The sequence below is a fragment of the Halyomorpha halys genome, unplaced genomic scaffold (assembly GCF_000696795.3).
Source record: "Halyomorpha halys isolate HHAL.00 unplaced genomic scaffold, Hhal_1.1 Scaffold106.1, whole genome shotgun sequence".
Lineage (NCBI taxonomy): Eukaryota > Metazoa > Arthropoda > Insecta > Hemiptera > Pentatomidae > Halyomorpha > Halyomorpha halys.
Genome location: NW_027111449.1, coordinates 604142 through 630760, shown reverse-complemented (window position 1 = coordinate 630760; position 26619 = coordinate 604142). Strand labels below are relative to the sequence as shown.

Below are 26619 nucleotides of genomic sequence, written 5' to 3'. Positions count from 1 at the left end.
AAAAGAATTAATCAGTCTAGTCAAATTAAATAAACAACATAGCAAAACCCAAACATAAAAACAAAAACAATCAATGCAGATTATATACCTTTTTTCTAAACCATTATTTTCTGTGATACGGAGAGGACAAATATTAGCCTAGTCAAATTAGATATCTAATTCTAACATTCAAAAAATAAAACAGTGACCTGTTTTATAAATTTTGACACCAGTACATTACATGCGAAAATATTCTACGACATAGCGCGCCGAGGTTGGCTGGGAAGAAAAGATGAATGTGGTAAAACCATACGGGTTTATAAGTTTTTCGCTAATATATCGAAAATTATGGGATTTGGAGAAATGAGTTTTATACAAAATTAGAATCAAATTTTCGAAAAAAGTGGCCATATAGATTTTTTTTTTGTATACAACAGTTTTTGAGATATGGTTATTAATATTTTAACAAATAATTGTGAACATTTTAGAAGTACTATTGAGCCATGCGATTGAACTGCCCCTCCCCTATTTGCCCTCTTCCTATTTCAGAAGCCGCAGGTTTAGAAAAATAAATTATATGACCACTTTTGTAAGAAATTTAATGTACTTTGATTTTGAATGGAGCCCATTTCACCAAACCTAATAAATAATTTTCGAGATACATATTTTGTGATGTAATAATACAAAAATATATTTTAAAAAAAGACTATTTTGTGAGACGATGTTACGAAGTCAGGAGGGCCTAAAACATTTATTTCTGTCGAAAACTTCGATTCAACATTTTTCAATACAGCAATACTTACTTACTCTTAATATATATTTTATACATAAATACCTAGCTGAATTTATTTAGTAATTAATTAATTAAATGAAGCTTTGGAAATAATTAATAACGTTATTTTATTAACATTATAAATCGTTACTAGATAGACAAATAATATAATGCTTCGTTCATTATATAAGTTTAAAGGATGGATTCTTGGAAATGGCAGTTAGGAAACTCCCCCGCCTCCAAAAAAAATATATAGAGAAAAAGAGGTAACCCCCTAAACTAAAGACGTGAGGGGAGGGGATGTAGTATTGTGCCTACTTACCCTCGTACAAAGGACCAGGTACCCCTTGTCCTACCTCACCTTGGGTTCAGTTAGTTGCAAGTTAGGAGTCGTCAGCTCAGCAAGGAGCTTGGTGTAAATAGTCGAGAAGTCTGTACAACAAAGAGGTCATGAATTGTAAAAGATATATCAAGAACATGATCTTCAGGTGGATGAGACAAGTGATGAGGACGATCACAATGGATTTGGCACTAATTTTTCAGAGGTTAGTTAAACTTTATCATCACACCCATGGAGTTCTTTCCAAATTTGATTATTCTAAAAATATTTTTACCATACAAAAAAAAAAGTTAGTACAAAAGTGCAAATCATAACTTTCACAACAGATAAAATTTAAGAAATGCTTAAATTCTATTTGCAACAACCACTATTACTAACAATGACTACTGTTTAGAAACATTGTGCTGAGTTCTTTTTCCCAATAATTAGAAGGCAGTGCCTTATGTATCTAAGGCAAAATTTCAGTTAAATATATTATTTAATTTATGAAAATTATTATCATTAATTTTTTTTATTTAAAAAAAAAAGGTTAGGAATCTTCTTTTAGTGTTAATTACTATTTAATTAAGGGATTTTAAAGAAAATTCTAAATAAATGGTCAATGAATTTGCATCTGAAAGTTATATATTAAAGCTTAAAAGTTGGAGAAGTCAAGAGGGATAAACATTCCGTAATTAAATTCACAATGAACTGGTTGATTTTATGTAATCATCTAAATTTTAAAATAATTTTAGGAGCAGAATATAAAAATTAAGAACATGTGTAAAGAAATGAGTTTAATAGTAACTTCATCAATATTTTTATAGTGGTTCACATATACTCCTTCCCGTCTCCCCCATCCTTTCTTCATAGTTTATCTTTTTTAATAATATAATTACCAGCAATAATCAGTATCTAATTAATAGATGTTTAACTTAATAATTTTTATTGTATATATGTATATATAGTTGACCGTAAAAATTGATATATAAGAAGATGGTCAGGGTTGCGGTCAAAAGTGAAACAAAAATAGTTGTAAACTATTTTTGTTTCACTTTTGACCGCAACCCCTGACCATCTTCCTATATATTTTTGTTTCACTTTTGACCGCAACCCTGACCATCTTCTTATATATAATAATTTTTATCCTCAAGATAAAATGGCACTAAAAGAATTATATCTACTAACACAATTATTTGATAGCAGCTGCATTAGTTTATAAATATAGTTGGCACATATAGCACTTATAAGAATGAGTAACTCTTTTTAGCTTTAAAAGTCAGTTTTATAACTACCCACCACTTTTACAGTTATAAATTAAATTTCAGAATACAAATCAAATTTATTGGTAAAAAATTCAGTAATTCCCATAAATTTAATAAAAATAAAATAATTGAATTTTAAATCATTAACATCTTTTTCAGATTTTTCAAAATTGAAGCCACAAATGAAACGTTTCTGGATTACAGCAGAATACTCTGTTCCACGCCAACTTTCCATAAGACATTAACATCACCCATGAAGGTGAAGAGCACTTTCTCCTCCATCAAAAGATTAAACAGGAGAAGTATCGACAACAGTTTTGAGGGAAGAGCAAGACGTGAACTATTCCAAAGTTCACCTATTAAATTCCTAATGGAAACTGACAGGATTTGTAAACTACCCAAAAAACATAAATCAAAAAAAGAATATTCTGTGTCTGATCAAAGGAGACTACGCATATAATTCTATTTTTGAAAGAAACTACCCTTATTCCAACACTACTTTGATGATGGTCAAAACTTATGTTAAAACGAGCCTGTTATGAACACTATGTTTTTGGTATAATACATATTGTATAAAACAAATGCTTGATTTCCTAAAATAACTTTATGTATAAAACTGTATACACATGTATTATTCAATTCATGTTACTATTTTTGTACTTAAAATCAAATAAACAATATTTTTATTATAATTAATTAAACTAATGAGTTAATTCCCAATGCAATGAAAAAAATTAATACCAAATTAATGTTGTTACACCAACTCAGAAAGAAACATAAAAGGCTTTCATTCTTTATCTCATTAAGACTTGTAGAAGAACAAGCGTATTCATTAAAAACAATTATTATTGAAACAAATATCCTCTAAGTATAATGTTGGAAAGAGAGTATTTACAGAAAACAGATTTCGGTATACTTATGATGACATTTGTACATCTATTGGGCATAAAATCAAAGAAACCTAAAATGGCATTTTCACACTCTTTTCTCTTAATGTTTTTCCAGAAAGAAAGCGCTGAAGGGATACGAAAAGGTGATAATCAGATGGGCCAATATCAGGGCTATAATTTGGATGTGAAAGAATTTCCCACTTTAAAGCTTTCAGTTTTTCATAAGTAATTCTAGGCATATGTGGTTTTGCATTAACTTGTTGCAAGATTACTCCTTGACTATTGAACAAAGCAAGCCTTTTCCAACCAGTTTAGAGTGAAGTTGGTCTAATTTCTGAGTGTAAATTAGAGCAGTTATTGTTTGACCTATATTCAATCACCTTGCATATTTCACCTCGCATCCTCATGATATAAGAAACTTTATATATATAATAAACTATAAAATATAAATATTTATAATGAGGTGTAGATAGTTGACCGTAGATTAATGATTGAAGAAGTTTGTCGGGGGGTGCGGTCAGCAAAGAACAACATAAATAAACAAAACTATATTTATTTATTTTATGCCGACGTTTCAGTTCATGAGTTGCAGGCCTACCTTCTACGCCATAACCCCTGATGAAGACCTGAAACTCAGGTCGAAACGTCGGCATAAAATCAATAAATATAGTTTTGTTTATTTATGTTGTTCTTTGCTAACCGCACCCCCCGAAAAACTTCTCCAATCATAAATATTTATAGTTTATTATACAGTAAACAGTAGAAAATAATAAAACAAAAATTTCTTATAGTCTATAAAAGTATATGTAATATTTTTTTTCTGGGTGAAATTCAGGTTTAGGAGTTTTGACCAAGGTTAAACCACTTTGCTATAAGTACTGATATAGAGAACCCATTTTTTGTCACCAGTAATGTTACGTTCAAGAAAAGGATCTAATTCTAATAGAGCCAATAATAAACTACAGATGGTAATATGTTGAAGTTTTTGTTTTATCTTTATATAATGGGGACCCAAAAACTAAACTTATTGACCTTGTCCCATTCTCAGAAATAATTCAAAATAGCAATATGGGTAGTATTGTGGCCATTTCCTGACTAGAAAATTTTGGATCTGATTCCAATAAATTTTTAAGAACTTCATTGTCAAACTCTTTGGATCGACCAGATCTGAAAAGATCCTCAAGGCTAACATTACCAGTGCAAACCACTTTTCATATTTACTGCACCTTAGGATAAACTAATGTCATTTTTCTGTGAGCTTCACTTGGACTACAGATGCTTTGAAATTCTTACAACATGCAGTGTCTTAAATGAGTTTTATTAAATTCTATGATTAAAAAATAAAAAAGAACAATAAGACTCGATTAAAGTTCACTCTTAACTTGAAAAGGAATAACACATTACCAAAATAAAAAACATATTTGAAGATAATATTAGACAACCAAAATAAAAGCATTGTTTACAAAGTACATTGTTAACACAAAAATACTTGTAAACAAATTTCTTTTCAACCTTACATATCAGATAAAACAATGAGTGATGGGATGGTTAGAGACAAGACTTTATGGTCCTAAATGATCTTTATAGTAGTCATCAGAGAGAACCAATTCCTATGTGAAACAATATAGGACTTAAACCAATAAAGAATTTTCAAGCGGTTCAATGGAGTGTTAAGCTAGGTTTTTATCAGTAGTTTTGAAACTAACCCATTGACAACAGCACTTTCAAACCGAATCAGTTGTTAAAAATGGCTGGACTTCTTCATTTATATACTTGATAATAAAAAAAAAAAATTATAAGCACAAAAAACAATATTTTAAGTAAAATACAAATTATACATGCATAAGAATGCAGGAATTTGTACCCTTCTCAACCTCAACCCAATCTTTGAATGTAAAATAAGATTGGATTCAGTACATTAGACTCTAAGAAATATAAAGTTATTTTAACTATCCTCTTTCTGCTTTAAAAGGGACTAAAAGTGGATGTCAAATATTGATAATTATATAATCAAGATCTCCTCCCTCTAATGTCCAGATAGAAGTTTCAAATTATTTTTATTATTAATTTCTTATCTAAAAAATAATATTTTATTTGTTTGTTCCAAAACTATCAAGTATTCTTGGTATTCACTTATTACTTCTCTTGTGGTTTCCAAACTCTAAGATTATACCTAACGAGAAAACATAATCTGATCTTATCAGATAATAGTTTGACTCAATATTTCTGCTTATCAATGTCTCAGATACTATGAATTTAAAAGAAAAATTGTCCAATATTACCCACCAGAATGATCAAAACGATTTCGTCTTTTAAGGCCTTCAACTATTTTATAAAAAGTTTATATCATAGATAATGGCTTCAAAGTATTTGTTTTCTATAAAACATGATTTTTGATAAAGAGAGAATTAAAAATAGTGCACATTGGAAGAATAGTATATAATCTAAAAAGCACACAAGTATTCCATACCATAATGCATTTTGTCTATTTCAAAAAGAATTAATTGTGATTTACACAAAAAGATATATTTAATGAAAGAAATTCATTTAGAAGTGAACGACAAACTTCAAAGCTCTATAAAACATTGACAAGAAGCACTATGATGAACAAAAATTTTAATTTAGTTTTTAGCCAAAAAATAATTTACAATTCTGTTGCAAAATGAATTTTGCTAGAAAACGAACAAAATACATTCTGATCTGGAGCTCCTCATACCACTTCTTTGCTTTAATAGTGCCATACTTATGAAAAAAAGTAATTTAGTAAATTTTAATTTTATTTTGAATTAGATTTATTCCTAAGACTCAGGTTACTTTCTCTACTAGGTTCATATATAACCTTCAAAAGCCCATAGGGCTGTCCCAAAGTAATTCTAGTTTATAGTACAAGCTATGGAATATGTTAACTATGGTCTATTTTAACGAGAAAGTTGCTGTATGCATGCACCAGTGCTAAATATATAATTTCAATGCTGTAGGACTTTTGTTTTTGAACTAGACTCTTCACACATAGACCATTTTGTGGAACTTGATTGTTTCAACTGAGGGGACCTCAAAACGTGTTTTTCTGTTGAAAACTAGGGTTAGAAATTTTGCACGATTGCAATACTTTCTCTTACTATATGTTTCATATATCCATAAGTGAAAGTAAAAATATTATAACAGAAAGATATTAAATACGTAATATTTAAAATAAAGTAAAAAAAAAATCCTTTGTAACATTAATGGTCCAATTTAACAGTGCAGAATTGAAATCAGGGCCAATGTAGAATTTAAGGGACATGTATAGTGAACAAAGGTTTTTGAGAGACATTCAGCTCAATAGATTATGAGGGCAGGGGGATGTGAAGAGGACAGACAAAACAAGAATTTCAAGAAAACTGCTTAATGAGATGGTGATGGAAGAAGGCAGGAAAAAACCAGTATTGGATGGCTGGCCTGATGGCTATGGCCAGGAACTGTTGGAGACAAGGATTTGGAGCTGACAAAGATGAGCAGAAAAGGACATAAGCATAAGCCATGGTTCTCCAATGACTTTAGAGCCAAGAAATAAATCAATGAATTCATAAGTATAATTTAATTTGAAAGAATATAACATTAATGGTAAACAGAAGTTTTTTCAATACAAGTTAGAAACCATAAAGACAAAACATAGATGAATGTGCTAGAATCAACTAATATTTTCAAAGTGACCATCAGGTAGTTTTAATTCTATAAATTTGTAATAAAAATAAATTATATAGTTAGTAAACATGATTATTATTCAGCCATTTAAAAAAAAATATGAATCTTATATGTCATGAAGCATTGCAATTCTTGTTTTATGATAAATAAGTCAATTTATTTTGAAAGAGATATGACAACCCTGGAGTGTGTCTAGAGTACTTGTATAAAACTATTATATAAAGCTAAAGAAGATTCTTTAATCTCAAAACCGATTTTGAATTTCTGATTCGAACATGAGTTGAATAGTAAACAAGATCTTCAGGTTAAGTAACAAAATCTTTAGCTATATAACATCACATTGCAGCCCATAGCAACAGAGCAAATACTGTTCTATGAAGCTGAAATTATGTAGATGTGCGAAATGGCTGTTTGAAAAAATACATATTCTGGCCTCATGGTGGCCTTTTATCTCAAAGAATTTAAACTTTTTTTTATATTTTGATCATTTGGTTTTTCTATTAAAACTTTAGATTTTATTTACTAAATCACATTTAGTTTTGTCTAGGTTTTGTGCTTGCTCATGGTGTATATGAAGCACACACATATATTCCAAATTTATCACTGGTAAAACCATAGAGCACAGCTAGTTTGATATAAAAAGAAAACAAACATTATTTTGGGCTGAAAATTAAAATGTTGATGACTTCCTTTCTCAAGAAAAGTGACTGCTAGTAACTATTTGCGAAAATATCTGTCTATTACAATCATTGTTAACAAAACTATATTGGTAAGATGGACTTATCAACAAATATTTGTCAATAAAACTTTTATAAAAAGAAAAATATACTAAAAACAAGTTAAATATGGTTCAAATTCACATAGAAAGATTGAAACCCAAACTAAGTTAAGAACCTGTAATAGTTACAATTAATAACCATAACATGTACATAACATACCTCACAAATATACTTCAGACCAATGAAAAAACTCGAAACTGGATAAAGTCATCAACTTTTACAATAGTGGTTGGTGTAGAATAACAAAGAGTTTGTATAATAAAGTTGATTAATAATCTCAGAACATTTCAAAGAATATAAAACAGAGTGGCAATAACTAAAACGAATAATGGTTCAAAGTAGGTTATAGGTATATCTAATAAAATAGTACATGTAAGTCAATACTATAAAAGTTTAATGAATGCACATAAACCGGATATATTCACAGAATAAGACTGATACATGTTTCAGACTTTATAAACTAGTAAATTAATCTAAAATTAGATATTGCTTGAAAGGAGTAAATTAATAAAAGTTAAAGTAGTAAACAATGATAGTTGATTTTTACATTACCTGAATTGAGATTTTAAATAATTTTAAAATAAACATAAAGAGTAAGAAACAGAGCATAAGATATGTATGGAAAAGAAAATAACTTACTTGATACAACACAGTAGATTAAAGTAAATAGAGACAGAGAACACTATTACTATTTGGTGGCACAAATAATAAAAACACAAGTAGTAATGATTAGAACCTCTTTCAAAGGTTTCAAACAAAAGAAAACTGTTAAGTGAAATATAGACAGTATCATAGTTCGTTTAATGAAATATGTTTTACTTTCATACTATTAAAGTCCATAACATATTATATATATATATACCATTAATTAAAATTCTCACTTACCTGAAAAAATGTGCGTCTCGCCGAAACCTGATAATTTGCCCTACTATCAGGTCTAGAACAACTATTAGCCGGTGTTTTCGTCGGAAGTCTTAAAAGTTCCAATGTAACCGCTTTTCTTTGATTTATAGAAAAATTGGCAAGGTTCAATACTGTTACAATTAATTTATGAATGGACAAAGAAGCTACTACAAACTTTTAATTTTAAACTGTCTTTAAGTTAAAACATAACTGATAGATAGATAGGAACTTAAATGTCAAACTATTAGAAAAGAATAGTGATAAATCGATTTTATTCAATTATGCATATATTCATCGCGGAAAAAAAATATTCTAAGAAAACTACCTTAAAAGAATAATTATTCAATACTTAAAAGCTCGATTGGTCCAAAACAAATAGACATTTAAGTTTTTGATTCGTTCATGAAAAATAGTTGTCAAAAGAACCTTCTTCTTTCAAACGTCAGAATTATGTTTAATAGACAAACTAGAAAAAAATCTTCTCTAAAAAGTTTTTAAATGAATAAATAGTATGGAGATATTTATATAAAATTCGAATAAATGGTTTGGATTAGGAATTCAAAATTTAAAGCGGCTTTTAGTATCTAATTAACTACTGCGCTTGCGCTTCATAGGTTTGACTAGACTAATCAGCTGTTAGTATCACAGTGGTAAGATGCGGTCGGCTTTTCTCCCTGATGGGAATGTTTTTTGAAAGAAGTGCCTATTTTAATTGATGAATGATGAAGTATAGCATTAATTCTAAGTACGAAAAGATTAAGAAAGACACACAACCTCTAATTGATGAAGACAGTCTCGGTTCTTCAGAAGGGCCTCCTAAGGTAGGAGCTTTCATGTATTGATCCTTCAATAGTACCCTTATTTACTTGAAGATGACCACTCTGTTTTATGATTTCATCAGATGTTTACATTTTTAGTTGTATTTTGACATGTATTTTGATATAGTAATGATTGAATTCATGTATCGATTAGCTTATATTAATATTTTTATTACCTTTATTTTTGTTTATGAGAAGATATTGACAGCTGCTACATTTTACAAGGCTCTATAATATTGATCTATTATTTATAAAACAAATGACATAGTTAGAAAACAAATAAATTTATTATTAATTGAGTTTATTTATAATCATATGTTTTATGGTTATTTATTTTCCTTTCTTGATCTCTTTATTAGTTTAAAACTACTCCAGTTAGCTACTATTCATTTTATGATGCTTCTATTTTTTTTTTTTTAATATTCTACAAGTTGTTGGGCATTAACCAAAGAAAATGCTTTTATAACAGGCTTTTCCTGGTCACTGACCTATTTGTTACCATTCTGTATTTAAAGTCATATTAAATTTTTTGCAAATTTTCACATCTAAGAATGGTTATGTGGTGAATTTATAATTAATCAAAATGTTATATGTACCCAATTACACCTATTCTCATCAAATTTTTTAAATGTTTTTGATTGTAGATTATGCCATTTGTCAACTTTATGATATTAATTAAATTATATTTAAACAGATAATTTCATTTGTTGCAGTGGACAAATATTTTTAAATTAACAGATTTCTAACTGCACCACCTAAATTTTTTGAAGTTTCTATGAACAAAAATATTTATTAATATAATTTTAACTCTCCCAAAATGTTTTATTTGTATTTAACAAACTGCAATGTTTAGATTTTTTTTTAAAGATCGGTTTCTGGGTATTATAGCAATGCATATTAAATAATATATTGTATAATTAAGCAAACCCCAACATATCTTATATCAAGAAACGATTAATTTTATTATTGATATTCACTGATTACATATTGTTATTCTGATTAAGAGAAACATTTCCTAGGTTTTGGTTTGTTCTGAAATCATAAACAAAAATAAAGTGAGAGGATGGCTAAAATAATATATAAACAAATACAAAAGTCACCTCATCTAAGAAATTATAGTATAATTTCAATAATTTTGGCAATAGCGATATTTAATTGATTCAGTACATAAAAAAAGTATGTTAATTATCCATTAAATAGCTTTGAAAATACTATAAAATCAATGTCTTTATCTCAATAACTGGGAAATTTTTAATTTCCAGTGATTTTTTATCCAATTTAAGGTTATCATGATTAAAACAAGGAATATATTTGGTGTCATCCCAGTAATTTTTAATTATTATTTTTCTTCTGAATCATTTAGTTGGTGCATCAATCATTGCAAAAAGAAATATCTATTATTCAATTCATTTGGCTTTCCCTCCTTGTTTCTAAAAATTCAGTAAGATTACATTAGCATTGTTAAATTATGGATACATATTATTAGTGTGTAAACTTCTTTGTTAACCTATTAATTTTTACTTAGAAAAACTTATAATTAGTATAGTCGTATGTCCTGAGTGTGGTTTTCAATGGAACATTCTACAGAGTTAGAGAAAAGTCTATGTGATACACACTTATTTTGTTTATATAGTTGGCTTTATTTTACTTTACTTTTTACTGGATTAAATGGTTACATTACTTTTTATTAGTAAGTAGGGCATTTTAATTCTTATTAATGTTTTTGGAGTTTCCACCCTGATTTTTTTTGAAAAACAATAATTTCATTATGGTCTAAATAGCATTGCATAAGTTATTCATGTTAAAAATAATTAATAAAGGATTTAATTTTATTTTAATAAGCCATTTGTTTCCAACTTTATAATATAAACTGCTGTTTATGGTCACTAATTAATATGAAACGGGTGTAAGTTCTATAATTTGGTCGAGTCAAAAATTAAATTGTTGTAAATTTAAATTTAATCATTCTCAACTTCATTTATTAGCATTTAAAATATTCAATTCCTTACTAAATTTTTATTCAATATTATGTTTAAAATTTAACTAGCTTTGTATATTTTTTTTTTAGAATTATTATGAAATCTATGATTTTGAAAAATTTTCTTAGTAATTATTTAAATCTTTTTTTAATTTTAAAATTTAATCTCTTAATTTTTGATTCATATATTCTGACTGAAATTAAAACTCATAGGATTAGATTTCTATAAACTATTAAATTTAGGATAATGTGTAACTACTGAGGATAATTTTCATGAAGAACCATGGCATGAATGAATACGAAAAAAAAAAATCAAGCTTTGTGTCCTTGGAGCCTTCCTATTAACAAACTTATATTCCACATTATTCATTAGGTGGTATGGTCTGATATAAGTTCATCGGTACAATAATTCTCCAATACGATTATTTCTCCCTTATTTTACATTCCTAGTACATTATAATTTTAAAATTTGATATGCTATGTTTCTTTTTCTTACAAAGTTCTGTATATATATATTTTTTGTCCATATTCTTTCCTTAATAAAAATTTATTATTACTGTGCTATTTCATATGGTGCTTTTATTTTTCTATCCGGCCGAGGAAAAGTCAAATGATAAAGAAACAACAAGCATTTTGACAACAAAAGAGTTTATTTATATGACGAGAAGTTTACTAAAGTGAACAATGGAATGAATCAGATAATGCTCTAGCTAATCAACAGGACCGACTTTTTGTAAAGTCTCCCCCCTCCACTTCTGCTCCAGGGAGGATGTCATGACCTTGTCAGTAGTCGAAGGAGGGGAACTTTTCACAGGTACTTCAGTTCAGTATCAACTGGATGTAGCGTCAAGATGACGGAATTAGTTCTTGCTGGTCACAATAGTCTTTATCGGCATGCTATTCTGCGGTTACTCTTTTATTGGAATGCGTTGAAAGTATTGTTTAGGAGAAAAGAGCCAGCTCCAGGTAGACATGATGTTCCTGCGTGCCCCCGTCCTCCAAGGGCTAAAGTAAGTTTCGTTTTAAATATTTATTTCATAACTGCCAACAAATTGTCAAAGAATGAAATATTAGTGCTCTCATTACAAGATTTTGAAAAAAAAACAAAAAACAAACTAAAACAGTTCTTACAACTTAAACTCACTCCTAAAGTTATCTTTGTTAGTAATTATCAAATCTATTTATTGTAATTATATATTATATTCATTTATAATGAACTTACCAGTGAAGCATATTTACACAATTAATATAGTTCATTAATCATAAAATAGACATGTAATGTGGTCTATTAATAAAACACATAATGCATCATAATTTAACAGTGTATACAAATAAATTATCGCCATAGATTTCTCAAATCTGATATCGTACAATATTGGTTAATATAAACAATTATTGGTGTTTAAACCAATGTAAATTATATAGTATTTTTTGTTGTTTATTTATTATTTGTTTGAAAACATATTTTATGAAATGACCATTTTCTTAAAATTAATGTGAACAGATTGATGCTATATTACATATATTGATTACGAATAGATATTAAAATAACATATTTCAAACATGCAAATAAAATAAATGGATTTTAATAAGTATGAACATTTATGGTTATATGTATTTCACATAGTAATTTCTTCCTTAGTTTTAATTAAGTAGCATAGCAGTAGAATTTAATTCCCTTATTTTAGCAAATTTCATGGTTCCACTCCATTATAATCACCTATGGTTTTTCAAATCATTAATTATAAAATAATTATGTAAAGTTTTTGTGTGAACTTTTTCAAACTATTAGATTTTAATCAGTTAACTTAAACCCCTTAAAAATTATAATAATTGAGATCTGTGAAACAAAAAAATATTGATAGCATTCAGATCATCTTTATTCTTTTTATTCAGAAATGCTAGGTCTGTTTTTTTATTTTCATTTAAAAACGAACTTGAAGAGTCTTTGTAAAAAACACCTTTTGTTTTTTCTTTAAAAAAAAATGTTTTTATAGGGTGAAGAGCAACTGCAATCAATAAAAAAAAAATTAAAACTCATTATGAAACTTGATGAAATTTCTTTAGGAAAAAACAAAACATTGTATGTATATTTTAGGTATCAAAATATCAGTTTTTAAAGTTTTCCAAATATATTTATAGATGTTATTTATATCTGTAGAGTCATTATGAAAGAGAAGACTACTAAATTTGCATGATTCTTGAATATATACACATACCTTTTTTAAAAAATATGAATATACTTTCATATAAATAAATTTTATTCAATATTAAGAAAATATGTTTTCAAAATTCACACTATTTATAAAAAAGATTGATGTTTTCAATGCTTGGAAGTTCTATATATGTTTTGTTTTCTAAATAAAATATTAAGAGTAATATTTGCTTGGCTCAAAGAATAAAACATTTTAACCAAAACTGGAAACCTTTGGAAAATTTTAAAACCTTAGAACAGTAACCTGATGTGTATAATATATTAATTCATTCAGCAAGAGCCTTAAGGATATAAACTGCTTTGGAGAAGTGGAGTAGTGTGGTTCACACTGTGCTCCAATCTCTTAATTTTATTAGTGTAGAAATTTAGACTGAGTTGGTTTGTTAATCACTGGTATGCTGAATTTAGATTGTGAACAGAATTAGAAAAATCTGTTTTAGCAGTATTTGACATAGTCTATTGTTACAAATTGAAAGAATAATAAAGAAGAAATAGCTTAAATATGGTTTAAGTGTTGTACATGTTGGCTTAGAAAATATATTAATCTAAAAAAATAAATAAAAAAGAGCAGCTACTTATAAGTTCTTTCATATTTCCCTCATATCTCATATTTCTTTTACTGGTATTTTTTAACCGTTACTTAGTGGGAAATACAAATTTAATGTATTGTTTTCATACAACTGCTAATTATGTAGTGTTTATGTGGTAATTTTCTGTTCTAAAAGTTGGAGGTTCAAAACATTACTATAATATGATATAGGAAATGAAACTCCTAAGATTGTGGCTTGTGGAGTATAGTTACAACGTTTATCACTGTCCAAGATATCCAATCAATGTATTTGCTGTAAGACTTGTTTACTGTTATTTTATTATATTCCTTACTAATCACATTTATGACCTACATGCATTTTCCTTCCCCCCTTTATTTAGGGTATATGTTAGTTGTCATGTCAATATTGATTAATATTTGGAAATAATGGTCTCAAATATAAATGCAAACCTATAGTTCCTTAATTAATTTATTCTGCTGCTTATCACTGCTCTTCCTGGCTAATATTAATCATCTATGTTTTGCTTGTAGTGTTTGTTCTTGTCCATGAAAGGTCTAGGAGTGGGCAGTGATAAAGATTCCCTGAATTGCAATCACGCATAGTTATGAGATACTGTGGTCAGCAATGTTCTCTAACCACTTGATTTGTATTGTTTGTAATATCAGATTCTAAATTTTGTTTAGGGTGATAAAACACAGGAATTGTCTGTAAAATTCTTATCCTGACAAAACTCACTAATTTTCTGTTGAGAAACAAATTAGTATTTGAAGCTAGGATTTAAACTGAGTTTATTTAACAAAGGAATGCTGCTCTTTATACTAAAATACCCTATTCCCCAATTAATATTAATATATGGATATAATTAATAATATATTTACAAATTACTTGTAGAGATTAAGGATTTTAAAAACTAAAGAATGCTAATTAATAATAATTATAACAATAAAAGTGATTGATGCAAAAAATCAATCACACTTATTGTTGCTGTTACATACTTATCTATCAGAAAAGTGTTTACTATGTCTTATGTATGTATTATTTAATTATTCCGTACTAGAAAAACAAAGCAATCTAAATGTGAAAGCTTTAAAACAAATACTGATTAAAAGTAAACATGGTGGGGCATTTATTACTAATTATAGGTTCGAGGTTTCAGGGTTTGTAACATGGGATGTGGGTGGGTATGGCAGATGTGATGAGGGTAGTAACAGACTTCTCGTCCTAGAATATAGTTGTTTGTAGTTAGGTTTTCTTATTCTTCACTTCAATATGCCTCAGGTAATCTATCATTCACTTCTCAAGTTTGTAAAGATAGTGTTGAATTCAGAATCTTGATACTAATTTGAATTAGAATTTTAGATTTCCAGAATTGATAGGTGTGTGAAGTTAGACCAACCATGAAAGGAAATTATTCCTCTTTGGAACTGGTTGAGAATCATGATCCATTTTAAACAATGCTGGAAACTAATTACCCATAGCTGTTATGTGTTACTGTCTGAAGGCCAGAGGTGAGAAGGCCAGTGCAATTAAAGCGCAGTAAACATTTGGAAAATAGTTCTGTATTTGAAATTTGTTATAGAGATAAAAACAAGAATAAAAATGAAAAATTCGAAGTATAATAACAATGACACTCGAGTGATGATATTTACTGTTATTAGTCTATTTTTTCCCAGGTCATTGCCTCATGCAATTGAAATTCAATCTACAAATTTTATAGTTGATTAATTGAAAACTGTTTACATTTCTTCTATAATTAATTCTTTTCTAATTAATTATAATAGATGATATTTATATTTTTATTTATTTTGAAAAGATTACTTGTATCTCCAATAGGGGACCAATAAACAGTTACATTTTATATTTTTTATGAAGGCACTAAAGGAGCTGGATATGTGATCTCTCTTAGAGGCTAAAATTAATTGTTAGTGCAGAGTATTTTGTCTGTAATTACTCTATTATTATTTTTCAATTTTTTAGTTTATTTTTTATTGAGAAGGAATAAAACATTAGCAAATTTTGCTTATCTGAAAGTGGCTAATCAAAGTGCCGATTGTTCAGAGAGAAATGACTTTCTAGTAGGTGTTTTGTGACTAGATGAGTGATAATAAATGTTATCAAAATGGTTGTTTTAAGGAATATCAGGTTTCACATTTTGTCATAAGCTGATAAGTTTATTATTACTTGATGACGCTCTGTAACTTTATTTTTCACAGTTTATTTTTGATTCCTGCTATGAATTGCATGGAGGTAGTGTGGAGTTATATTAACAAAATTGTAACAATGTAATAACAAAGTAATTTTTTGTTTTCTAATTGTGCCATTTATAAGAAAAATCTATTTGACCACTATATGAATAGACTGATTTATATTTTCCACATGCTGTGTTTAGTTGTGATTATATTTAAATATTATAATTAAATTAATCATTATTTTTACAAATTTAGTCTTGAATGAATGAGTTACTGAATGAATAGTAATTGTGATAATAAATAGATGAATCTATTGTAATCAATATACTATTCTATCTCAATTACAAATAATTCCTGATAAACTTAAAACCATTAGGTATTTTATGTTCTTCTCTCACATATCTCAGAGAATTACCAAGCTATCCAAATGGAAATATCTTGAGAATACTTCTATTTGATTTTTACAATGTTTCTTTTTTAATTTATTATGAATAGAGTATGTAAGACTGCTCTTTGTATTGTGATGTTAACCTCTATTGTTTGTTAATTATAGTTATATCTATGAGATTATATCCTCATTACATATTATTATTCTTACTTTCTCTTTTAAGTTTAATAGAGGCTTTTACGATTCTACAATAGGTCCTATCATATTCCATTGTTTACATGTAATATAATAGATTAATTCCGTCCAAAAACTTGATCATTTCCATCAAATACTTTTTTTGTGGTTAAGTTATATTTACTTTTATATATAATATAATAAATATATAAGCACATTTTTCTGACAATTTCAATTAATACTTTTTTAATACACATGTTATGATTACTAAAAGTTTCACATTTTAATGTTTGTTTTAAGATAAAATATTGTGAAGCATTCTGTTATATTTATAGACCATCCAGTCAATCAAGTTTCCATCTATTTATGTTTTAGGTAGATTATTCGTATGTAGTCCAAATAATTGATGAGAGCAAACAAAAAAAAGGCTGAAACTATAATTATTGTCTAATAACATAAAACCTATATTGTTATTAATTGCGATGTGAGATACCTGAGGCTTACTTTGGAGTTTTACACTCGTAATAATAGCTTAATTCAAGTAATATTGGTGTTAGTTTAGAAATGTTTAACATTCCACTACAGTCCTGAGATCATTTCTAATCACCAACTAACAAAAATGACGATTAATATAATTTCATATTATTTTTATCCGTGAGAATAATGAATTAAAAAGATTGCACGCATTGCGGGACTGTATTGCAGGTTTAGTTTGTAGTTCAGTTTTTGTAGGGTTTTTTATCTTGAATTTTTTTATGTATGTAGGTATTTTTATTTTATTTTAAGTAATATAGTACTATATTTTTAGTTTATTTGAGTCAGTTATACTTTTCATTAAAATAATCATGTAACTTATTTAGCAATATTTTATTACAGATTAGACCTACAGTAATGTATGAAGTATGTTGGTCGACAGTGAAATAGAATATACGCACTTAGTAGGAACTTGCACGCTTTAATTTTTATTTTAATGAGTCTGCCAAGTATAGGTAGGGGAATTAAAAAATGGCGGCTGTTTCAAAACCTTAACAAAAACTGTTTTTTCATTCAGAGCTCTGTATCTTATAAACTACCAACAACACTAGGAAATCTAAGAGAACATTATTTAAAGAAGAGTAAATTTGCTGAAATATTAGCCCTAAAAGAGCTATTTACGTCCAATAGTTCTCGAGATATAGCTTTTGAGCTAAAAAGCAAAATTTCTTAAAAATCTACTGAAAGATTAGTAGTTAGTTAATTTATTTTGAGAAATCTATATCTCAGGAACTATGTGACGTAGAGATGTCTATTAGCGCTCAAATTAAAGCTAGTTTAATGGACTATAAAGAAGTTTCTGAACTTTACCTTCGTAGGAATAGTAGTTTTCATGATATTTGCTAAAATAAATTGATTTATAGTTGTTCGGACAATAAGTTTGATTTATGAAAATCTTTATTTCAGAAACCATTGGACGTACTGATGTCTGCTAGCGCTCAAATTAAAGCCAGTTAAATTTAATACAAAATAGTTAATTATGTTTATCTTTGTAGGAGTAGTAGGTTTTATGATATTTGACAAAATAAACTCACAAAATGTTAATTTACATTTGTTCGTATAAAATGTTGGATTTTTGAATAAATTTATCTCTAGATCCATAAGACGCACATATGTCTGCCAACACTCAAAATAAAGAAAATTTAACTTACTATAAAGTAGTTTATGACACTTATCTTCATAGGGGTAGTAGTTTTTATGATATTCACATATGAATATAAATTTGGCAAATGAAAATTTGTCCGAACAACTATAATATTTTATCAAATTTACTCTTCTTTAAATGACGTTCTCTTAGGTTTTCTATTGTTGTTCCTACTTTTTAAGATATAGAGCTCCGAAATTAGTTTTTTTGGCTTTGAAACAGCCGCCATTTTTTATTCCCTCTACCTATACTTGGCAGACTCATCAATTTTGACTATTAATTATACATAGTTTTCATTAAATTAATCAAAAATTGGGGTGAAATGACTGCCTCTTTTCTCCTTTTGGGCTCTTGTACTATCACGTGTGAGACTCCTGCAAAAAATCTCACCTTCAAGCCATTCAAACCTTTCAATCAAAATTCTTCCGGTACATCACTCACAATCCCTTTTACGTCACAAAAAAATCATTACACAAGGACTTGGTCATACCATTTGTGACATAATAAAAAGACGATACAAAACTTTTCATTACTCACTCGCTGGACACTCTAACTTATTGGGACAAATATTACTGACTGACAAATTATCACAAAATCCGACGAGACAGAAACGCATCTGAAGGAGGGATCTGCTACTTTAGGTGGACGTACTACGTGATGAGTTTCTTCGTTGGAAGGCTTCCTCATTCACGAATTCATACTAATTCTGTGCGGAGGTTGTCTAATGAATCTCAAATTTACACTTCATGCCAAAATTCATCTCCAAATTACAAATAAAGAATAATAAGCAAAAACTTTAAACATTTCGTTTTTCGAATTTTTTTGCGAAACCGCTGGCTACAGAACTGGAATACCTTAAATTCTAACTCAGTGTGCCAAAATACGTGTTAAATTGTCGAGAAAAAACTTATATCCTTTTCTTTTTCTAGTCGCGTCGTAGATTACTCGAAAATAAAATGTAATATTCGCTTTTTGTATGAAATTTTGTCTATTTAAATTTTATATAGAATTTTATCTGTCAAATCCTCAATCTTATAATTATTAGCGAACAATTAAAATAAAACGTTATAATTAATGTTAGAATGTGTATTTAAAGTATATTTTACGGTTTTTATTTCAGCCACAAGTACCAAAACTAGTATTTCATTAAAATATCTACATGTTTCCTCTCCTTCCCACCTAAAAAAAAAATGATAAAAAAATAAAAATTCCAACCAAAATAGAAATTTTTATGAATTATTTTGAATTTCCAATCTCATAATAATCGAAATATGGCGTAATAAGCAACATGGTGTATAAAAGGGCACTCTAGGACTTCTTTATGATAATTTAGAAACATTTACTTATTGATAGTAGAGCTGTATAATGAGTCGCGTTATAAGGAGGATAGATAGTTTATAGTCTATGGTCTGAGATAGTTTATAGTCTGAGAGGACTCCATAACTGAAGATGTTTGTAATGTGTAAATACATGGATTATCCAGTGCCTATTGCTTTTTAATATATCTTGGCCCGTTCTTAAAGTCGTTACAATTTTTAAAAATCTTCAAAAACAATTAGCTTAAATTCCATTTCAAAACTAGAAGTTTCAAGGATGTAAATTGAATCCACTCTTCGTCGATGCTTCTGTTAGAAGATAAATACATATTTAAGAGTGGATTTAACTTTGTATTTTTGAACAAAAAAACTTTTAACTAAGCCTAATTTCTCTCAAATATCCGAAAATAACATGTATAATGTAAATGTTGAATTCTAATCTTTTTTTCCCCCCTATTTTGTTGGTTTGAGATGTGCTTGGTCTGCATTTATGTAAGTGATAATAAAACCTGGATTGGCAGAACGTTGACTGGTTCGTCATTGACTCATTTTTGAGAGACTTGAAGCTTGTTCTGAAATCATCCAAAAATAACGTACACACTCAAACACATAATTGATGTTAATTAGGTTTTTTCTTCACAAAATTTATTTACTATTGTAAATGAAAGGTACACTTACTAACAGACACTATAGCAAAGTGATCTTAAGATTGTTGCGGAAAAACATCTCCAAATATTTACCGGGTTCGTTTTTCACGTTTAATTTATAGATTTTATCATAAGTTGAGTGTTATTAACTTTTTACTCTTGGTCTGATTTTCCTTAAATGCATTGTGAAGATTGTTTTCCTTCTATTTTACAGTATGGCAATGTTTCCGTTTCATTTTGAACTTATTGTTCTAATACATATCGATTCGGTGGCATGGCATGACCAAAGACATTTCCGTGCCTACTCGGCCCTAACGAACTTGTTGGATGGATGGGCTTCGATCCACAGTAGTAATCAACAAGCTTAGTCCAGCTTCCTCATTTCCCTTAATAGTATCGAATATAAATATTATAAATAAATGGAATATGGCCCCGGTCAAATTAAACTTAAATTGTAAAAATACGAAAAATTCCCATAAATATTATAAATTTTCTGTTGTCAATCTCCGATCTTAACTTAAAATTTATTTATAACACCATTAAGTCTTTATAAATACTAAATAAAAAAAAAATCTTATATTTTTAATGCTAAAACTATTTGTTCATTTTGTTTAAATAATCATATATCCTGAGCCTGTTGGTTTTGCTGCCGGGATTATATAACAAAGATGGGGAAGACAGAATCGATTTTCATATATTGAATTAACTTAAGTTAGTAATGAACTGTGCTGTTTAGATATTAATTCTGTTCATTGGAAGATGATCCTCGGAACTCTCCATTACCTTCCACCTTTCGTATAAGAATGGCGGATAATTAGATGCTTCCCTCTGCCAAAAAAAGTGTTTTGTTTTTTTAAAACTTGAGTTATTCCATAGATTGTACCGTAGCCTGGATTAAATTTATTACCAACTATAATAGCTTTAGAAAAGTCTATAGGATTTCTTCAGAAAGAAAATAATCTCAGTCAACTGTACTATTTTGGGAATACGTCCGATTTTTTTGTTGGATTTACTATTCAAGCAAAACAACGATGTATTCATTTCATTGCTTAATGTTGGTTGTAACTCGAATGGTTACTAGATATAATTAATTATTTTTGTTTTGAGTGTAATGATGTATGTATTGAAACTGAATATAAGAATTTAATTAAGCCAGAATAAACTCGGATTTTAATAGAAAGGTAGAGGCCTGAGTGTACCGTTATTCAGAGTGGATACTTTCTGGGCCAGAATTTCTATTAAGGCTTAGTAAAAGTAAGAAGAAGGTAGAAGAGAGTTTTCTTACAAAATGGAAAAAAGGCCTAATTATATATGAAGATAACTTGGGGAAAATGAGGTAACTGGATTTTGCTTTTCAAAAATTATTTACAACGGTTTCTGATATATTCCAGGCTGACGGATTTGGCGGTAAAATCAAAACAGGAGAAAAATGAGCTCTTATGGCTCAAAATATTTTTGAAGAATACATTCCAGTATATATTTTTTTTTAAAATTATTCGGTTATCGATATTTGGATAACTTCAATATAAGCTTACCAATATGCAAATTTGCGCTCCGCCCCAGATTTTTAAATTTTAAATCCATCAGATTCTTATCTACAAAAAGAATCTATACTTATTTATAAATGTTTTTAACTTAGCTCTGAAAGAATCCAATGCAAACTTTGTACTCTCGAACATTTAGGAAAATGTGAGATACCTCAAAATTTAATTTCTACAAATTATTTATTAAGGGTTATAATGATTTAATTAGTCATATTATTTTAAGAAAAGTTTGAACCTTTTACTCTTCTTTAAACCTTCAATTTATTGAACATTGCGAGCTTTTTAAGCTTATTTTCTACCTCTAGGATAACGGATAATTCACATTGTACATTTAAAAAACTATAATTATAACTAAGAAATTTTATCATAAGAAGTGTGAAAGGTATTGCATTCCTTGAAATAATATAATGAGATACCTCTTTTTTCCCAAAGTCTTTATATGTAGTTGGAAGTGAGGAAAAAAGATCATTATACCACTTGCTGCTTAAAATAAGCAAGGTATTATTCTTTTATTTCTTCCGAGTAACATTATTCCGAGATTTTTTCCCATCTAATGGAGAAACAGTTTAGGAGGGAACTGACATCACCAAAATTCTGTGGCTTCGCAAATCTTATAAATACCCACCCAAATCATTATGTAACACGTTTAAAATTTGTGTAATACACATAATTCATGTTAATAAAAAAAAATCTGGAGTACTTTACTGAAAATATCTGATAGATAATTATAATGTCGATGCAGTTATGAGGTAGTTTAATGTAAAGAGGAAATGGAGAATACAATAGGACTAGCATAGAATTGAGACCATCGAAGGCATCTTAACTTGTGATGTGAGAATTCCAGGTGGGCTCTTTGTCTTCTAGAAGTGGCTCGGCTGCGTAATTACCTTCTCAAGAGGAAATTGTATTTGCCTTACGTAATTACTTGGAAGTACCTCACCAATGCCAACTATATTATGGAAAGATAATGGGCTATGTAGATCGATTGTTAAGAGTAGTGTCCAAGAAGTTAAGCAATGATTAGTGGAAAATTTATATTGTATTGATTATTTCTGTTGGTATGATTTTAAGCTCCGTCACTTTTATACAATTAATTCATCTTATTTTCGAAGTCTGTTTTAAGGGTGTTTATATAAATCTTATTTATACTTTAAATTTATTATCCATTAAGTCAACTAACTATATTAGGTTTACTAAAAACAAAATCGAAGAGAACATCAGTAAGTTAATATGTAACTGTAAATTGATTCTTAGCTGTTTATAACCGGACGATAAATTGAAAACGGTTTTGAGATCGAAACAAGCTGAAAGCTATATCTACATTTATTGCGGTTTTATTTTAAATCTATGAGGGATTATAGAAAATTTTACTGTAGGGATCTCTTCTATGTTTACCTGGGCAAGATTAGCGTGTACTAGCTATGCTGGAACTTCAAAAACATATCCTCACATACTTATTTTAAGTATGAAATTTCAATTACCTTTATTTATTTTATTTTACAACGAAAATATATTAAATAACAAAAAATAGTGTATATACGTAACTCTCTTCATCCAATCCATCACTTCTTTTCTCCATCGAACCTAATATAAATTATTCGTCCTACTATAAATAAATCTTATATCAGTTGTAAAACTTATTCTTGTGGCGTGAAACTATGTATCTTTTCTCATTTATTTCTTCTCGTTGCATCTTCACCTCTACCTTATTCATTTAAATAACTTCACATATCATGGCCATCCTCGCATACTTTCTTTGGTAGAACATCACTAATTCTCCGCGGAGAATTCAGCTGTTCTTCTGACCTTGGGATCATCCACTACATTCAATCTCTGATCTAGTCGACTATCCTTTAAGTGCATTCACTTTAACAAATAATTTTCTGGTAATCTCGTAACACTGACAAATTTTTACTACTCCATTTTCACCTTATTGTTAATATTAAGGTTAATAAAGAATAGTTATTCAGTAGTTGTAAAATTAATAAATCTGTTCCGCTACAACTCATGAAGGTTCGTGGGTGCAGTACTGTGTTATGAGATACTGTTACTAGAGCAACGGTTGTGCAAGATCACTAATGTCCGGGCGCCAGATATTTCCTCAATTGAGGGTACCCAGTTTATAAGGTTCGGTTGGACAAGGAACCCACAGGTTTGACGTTTGACTCACAGCTACAGTATCAGAATAAATAATTATCCATCACATCCGGATTCGAACCTAGGTATTTGGTAAGTGCCTTATCCTGAGCCACCCCGCTCCAATTCAGTTGTAGTATTCCTATGAAAATAATCATTATAATCTACTCTGTGGTTCCTTTAACATACTCAGACTGAGATCTAATACAGTTTTTTTAAAAATATTTTCTGAGATAGTATTTTTTTTTTTTTTAAGGCACTTCAAAGCGAAGGTGATGTTTATCTAGTTATCTACAGGTGACCAACCTATTCTAACCATGGTGGAGGGGTCAAGTTTTTCATTTTGTGGGACTGCCACTTTATGAAAAAAGTTAACGCCCCAGGCCTGATTCGAACTGGCGCCACATGCAGATCTCAGAACGATAGATCTAGGCCTAACCATCTGAGCTACGGATGGCTCCGGATAGTTTTTCAAACATCTATATTTTTCTTAACTATGATAAATCAATATTATGAGAATTTTTTATGGCGAATATCATGGAAACTACTGTTAAAAGGAAGTCATCAATACGAACCACTTAGTGGTATATTTAACGAGCTCCTAATTGAGGCCCAACTAATATAACAACTCATTACTAATCAGCATGGTTGATACAAAACAACTCAAAAAATATTAGTGTTTGGAATACTGTATTGCGGAAAGTATTGAGTATGATAGTTTTATTAGGGTTCAGTTTAAAGGACTTTAATCCCACCGTAAAGTAGTTGATAATGATTATTTTTTATTTTTAGTTTTCATGATATTCAGGAAATGTTAATCCTCATTTTTTGAGAAAAACATATTGGTATTAAAAAAAAAAAAATGTATCTCGAAAAATATTGAATTATTAATTCAGTTAAATGTTCTATTTTTAAGAGAGTAGAAATAAAAATGGCCCAATTGACTCTACTTTACAAAAGACTTCTCAAGAACATTTACTATTCCTGTTATTTAGTCCAGGTAAAAAAAAAAATAAATAATTAAACTGGAACAGGAAATGCGTGTTAGCTGTTGAAGAAATATACTAGTCATCATAAAATGTAATTTGTATGGGAGTGTACAGTAACAAAATAACAAATAACAGATATAGAAACTTATATTAGACTTTAAAACTTATTATTATTTGAATATAAGAAACTCAATTAAAAAAAAAAATGAAAACCGTTAATTGTGAATGAGTGAGTTTCTCTAGGTGCATTTCTATAAACACTTCACTAAACTTTACTGGATTATCGAGTAAAAATAAGTTTCCTTCAAACTCTATGCTGATCATCTCCATATACATACTTGTTATGTACCAAAATTTAATCCTTTAAATATTGCTTATTTACTTTGATAAGCTTAGGTAATACTTAAGGAGTTGCTGGCTAGTAACCAAAATATACATCATTTGAAAAAGCGGCCATAAAAGGCCTACGCACCCCCAGGGTGTAGTATACTTCTTGTAACATAGTCTTTTTCAAACAGTTTTACTCACATCAGAACTTCTGAATAAAATTAGGTAATAATTACTTCTAGGTTAGCTTGCATTTGTACTAGTCTAATCCTGAAGTGAATATAGCCGCTGTTTGAAGGCGTTCAAGGTTGGTCAGTCATTGACAGCGAGGTCCATCCAATACTTGGCCTTCCATCAGTCTATTCAATACCTCATTACTATCTTCTTTTATTTTTTTCTAATAATAAGAAAAACATATAAAAATAATAAATCTAGAAAATTAATTTAAACTCAATATAATAAAAATAATTAAAAAGTTTGATTTAAGTGTTAACAAAAATAAATACTGCATTATTCAATAGGGATCTAATGAATATTTTGAAAGTTAAATTGTTTGAACGCAATAACCTAGCTCATCGTGAAAATAAGTATGGATTACGAACAAATATAAAGATAGCTCAGAAATATTTGTTGTATAGGAGAGCAAAATCTTGTATTTTCTAAGAATTTTAAATACCAGATTTCTCAACTCCATTAAAATATTTTAATTTTTCTTACACTTTTCGGTTTGAACTTTTCTCCCACCTCGCATATGTTGTACTTGACAATAATGATTTTCTATTTAATTAAAAGGAAGATAGGAGCTAAATAATATTAAATAGTTTTACGACTAGTATGACTTTAGGAGCCAGTTTATATTAAATGGTTTTACGACTGTAATATGAGCCAACTCACATTAAATAGTTTTACTACTGTTAGAGTTTTTTTCTTTGACCGCACCCAAACTATCTTCCTTTTATTGTCTCACTCGATCTTGTAATTTTTTTACTAGCAGAATCGGCAATGCTTCGCTATTGCTATATTTGAGGATGTATATACATTAATTGCACACTGATATTGATATCAAGTAATATATATA

The 26619-nt window shown here is 28.7% G+C and overlaps 2 protein-coding genes and 1 long non-coding RNA gene across 6 annotated transcripts in view; 1 reads left to right on the top strand and 2 right to left on the bottom strand.

Moving 5' to 3' along the window:
- Positions 1–8957, bottom strand: part of LOC106677674 (proline dehydrogenase 1, mitochondrial) — a 57714-nt gene extending 48757 nt beyond the window's left edge. Inside the window, exon 1 of one of the 2 annotated variants that reach the window (XM_014415733.3) lies at positions 8574–8957. The gene's annotated coding sequence lies outside the window, so the exon portion shown is untranslated. Of the gene's footprint in view, positions 1–8327; positions 8436–8573 lie in introns of those variants that run through there. The other variant, XM_014415734.2, reaches the window with a different exon arrangement.
- Positions 8958–12090: 3133 nt separating this feature from the next.
- Positions 12091–26619, top strand: part of SPoCk (secretory pathway calcium atpase) — a 122146-nt gene continuing 107617 nt past the window's right edge. Inside the window, exon 1 of the mRNA XM_014415711.3 lies at positions 12091–12397. Within this exon, the coding sequence (XP_014271197.1) occupies positions 12239–12397 (159 nt within the window). The 5' untranslated portion in view covers positions 12091–12238. The remainder of the gene's footprint in view (positions 12398–26619) is intronic.
- Positions 12315–26619, bottom strand: part of LOC106677665 (uncharacterized) — a 46192-nt gene continuing 31887 nt past the window's right edge. For 2 of the 3 annotated variants that reach the window (XR_010843951.1, XR_010843950.1), the window contains exon 3: positions 12315–12428. This is a non-coding gene — a long non-coding RNA (uncharacterized lncRNA). Of the gene's footprint in view, positions 12429–25777; positions 25939–26619 lie in introns of all 3 variants that reach the window. The other variant, XR_002945468.2, reaches the window with a different exon arrangement.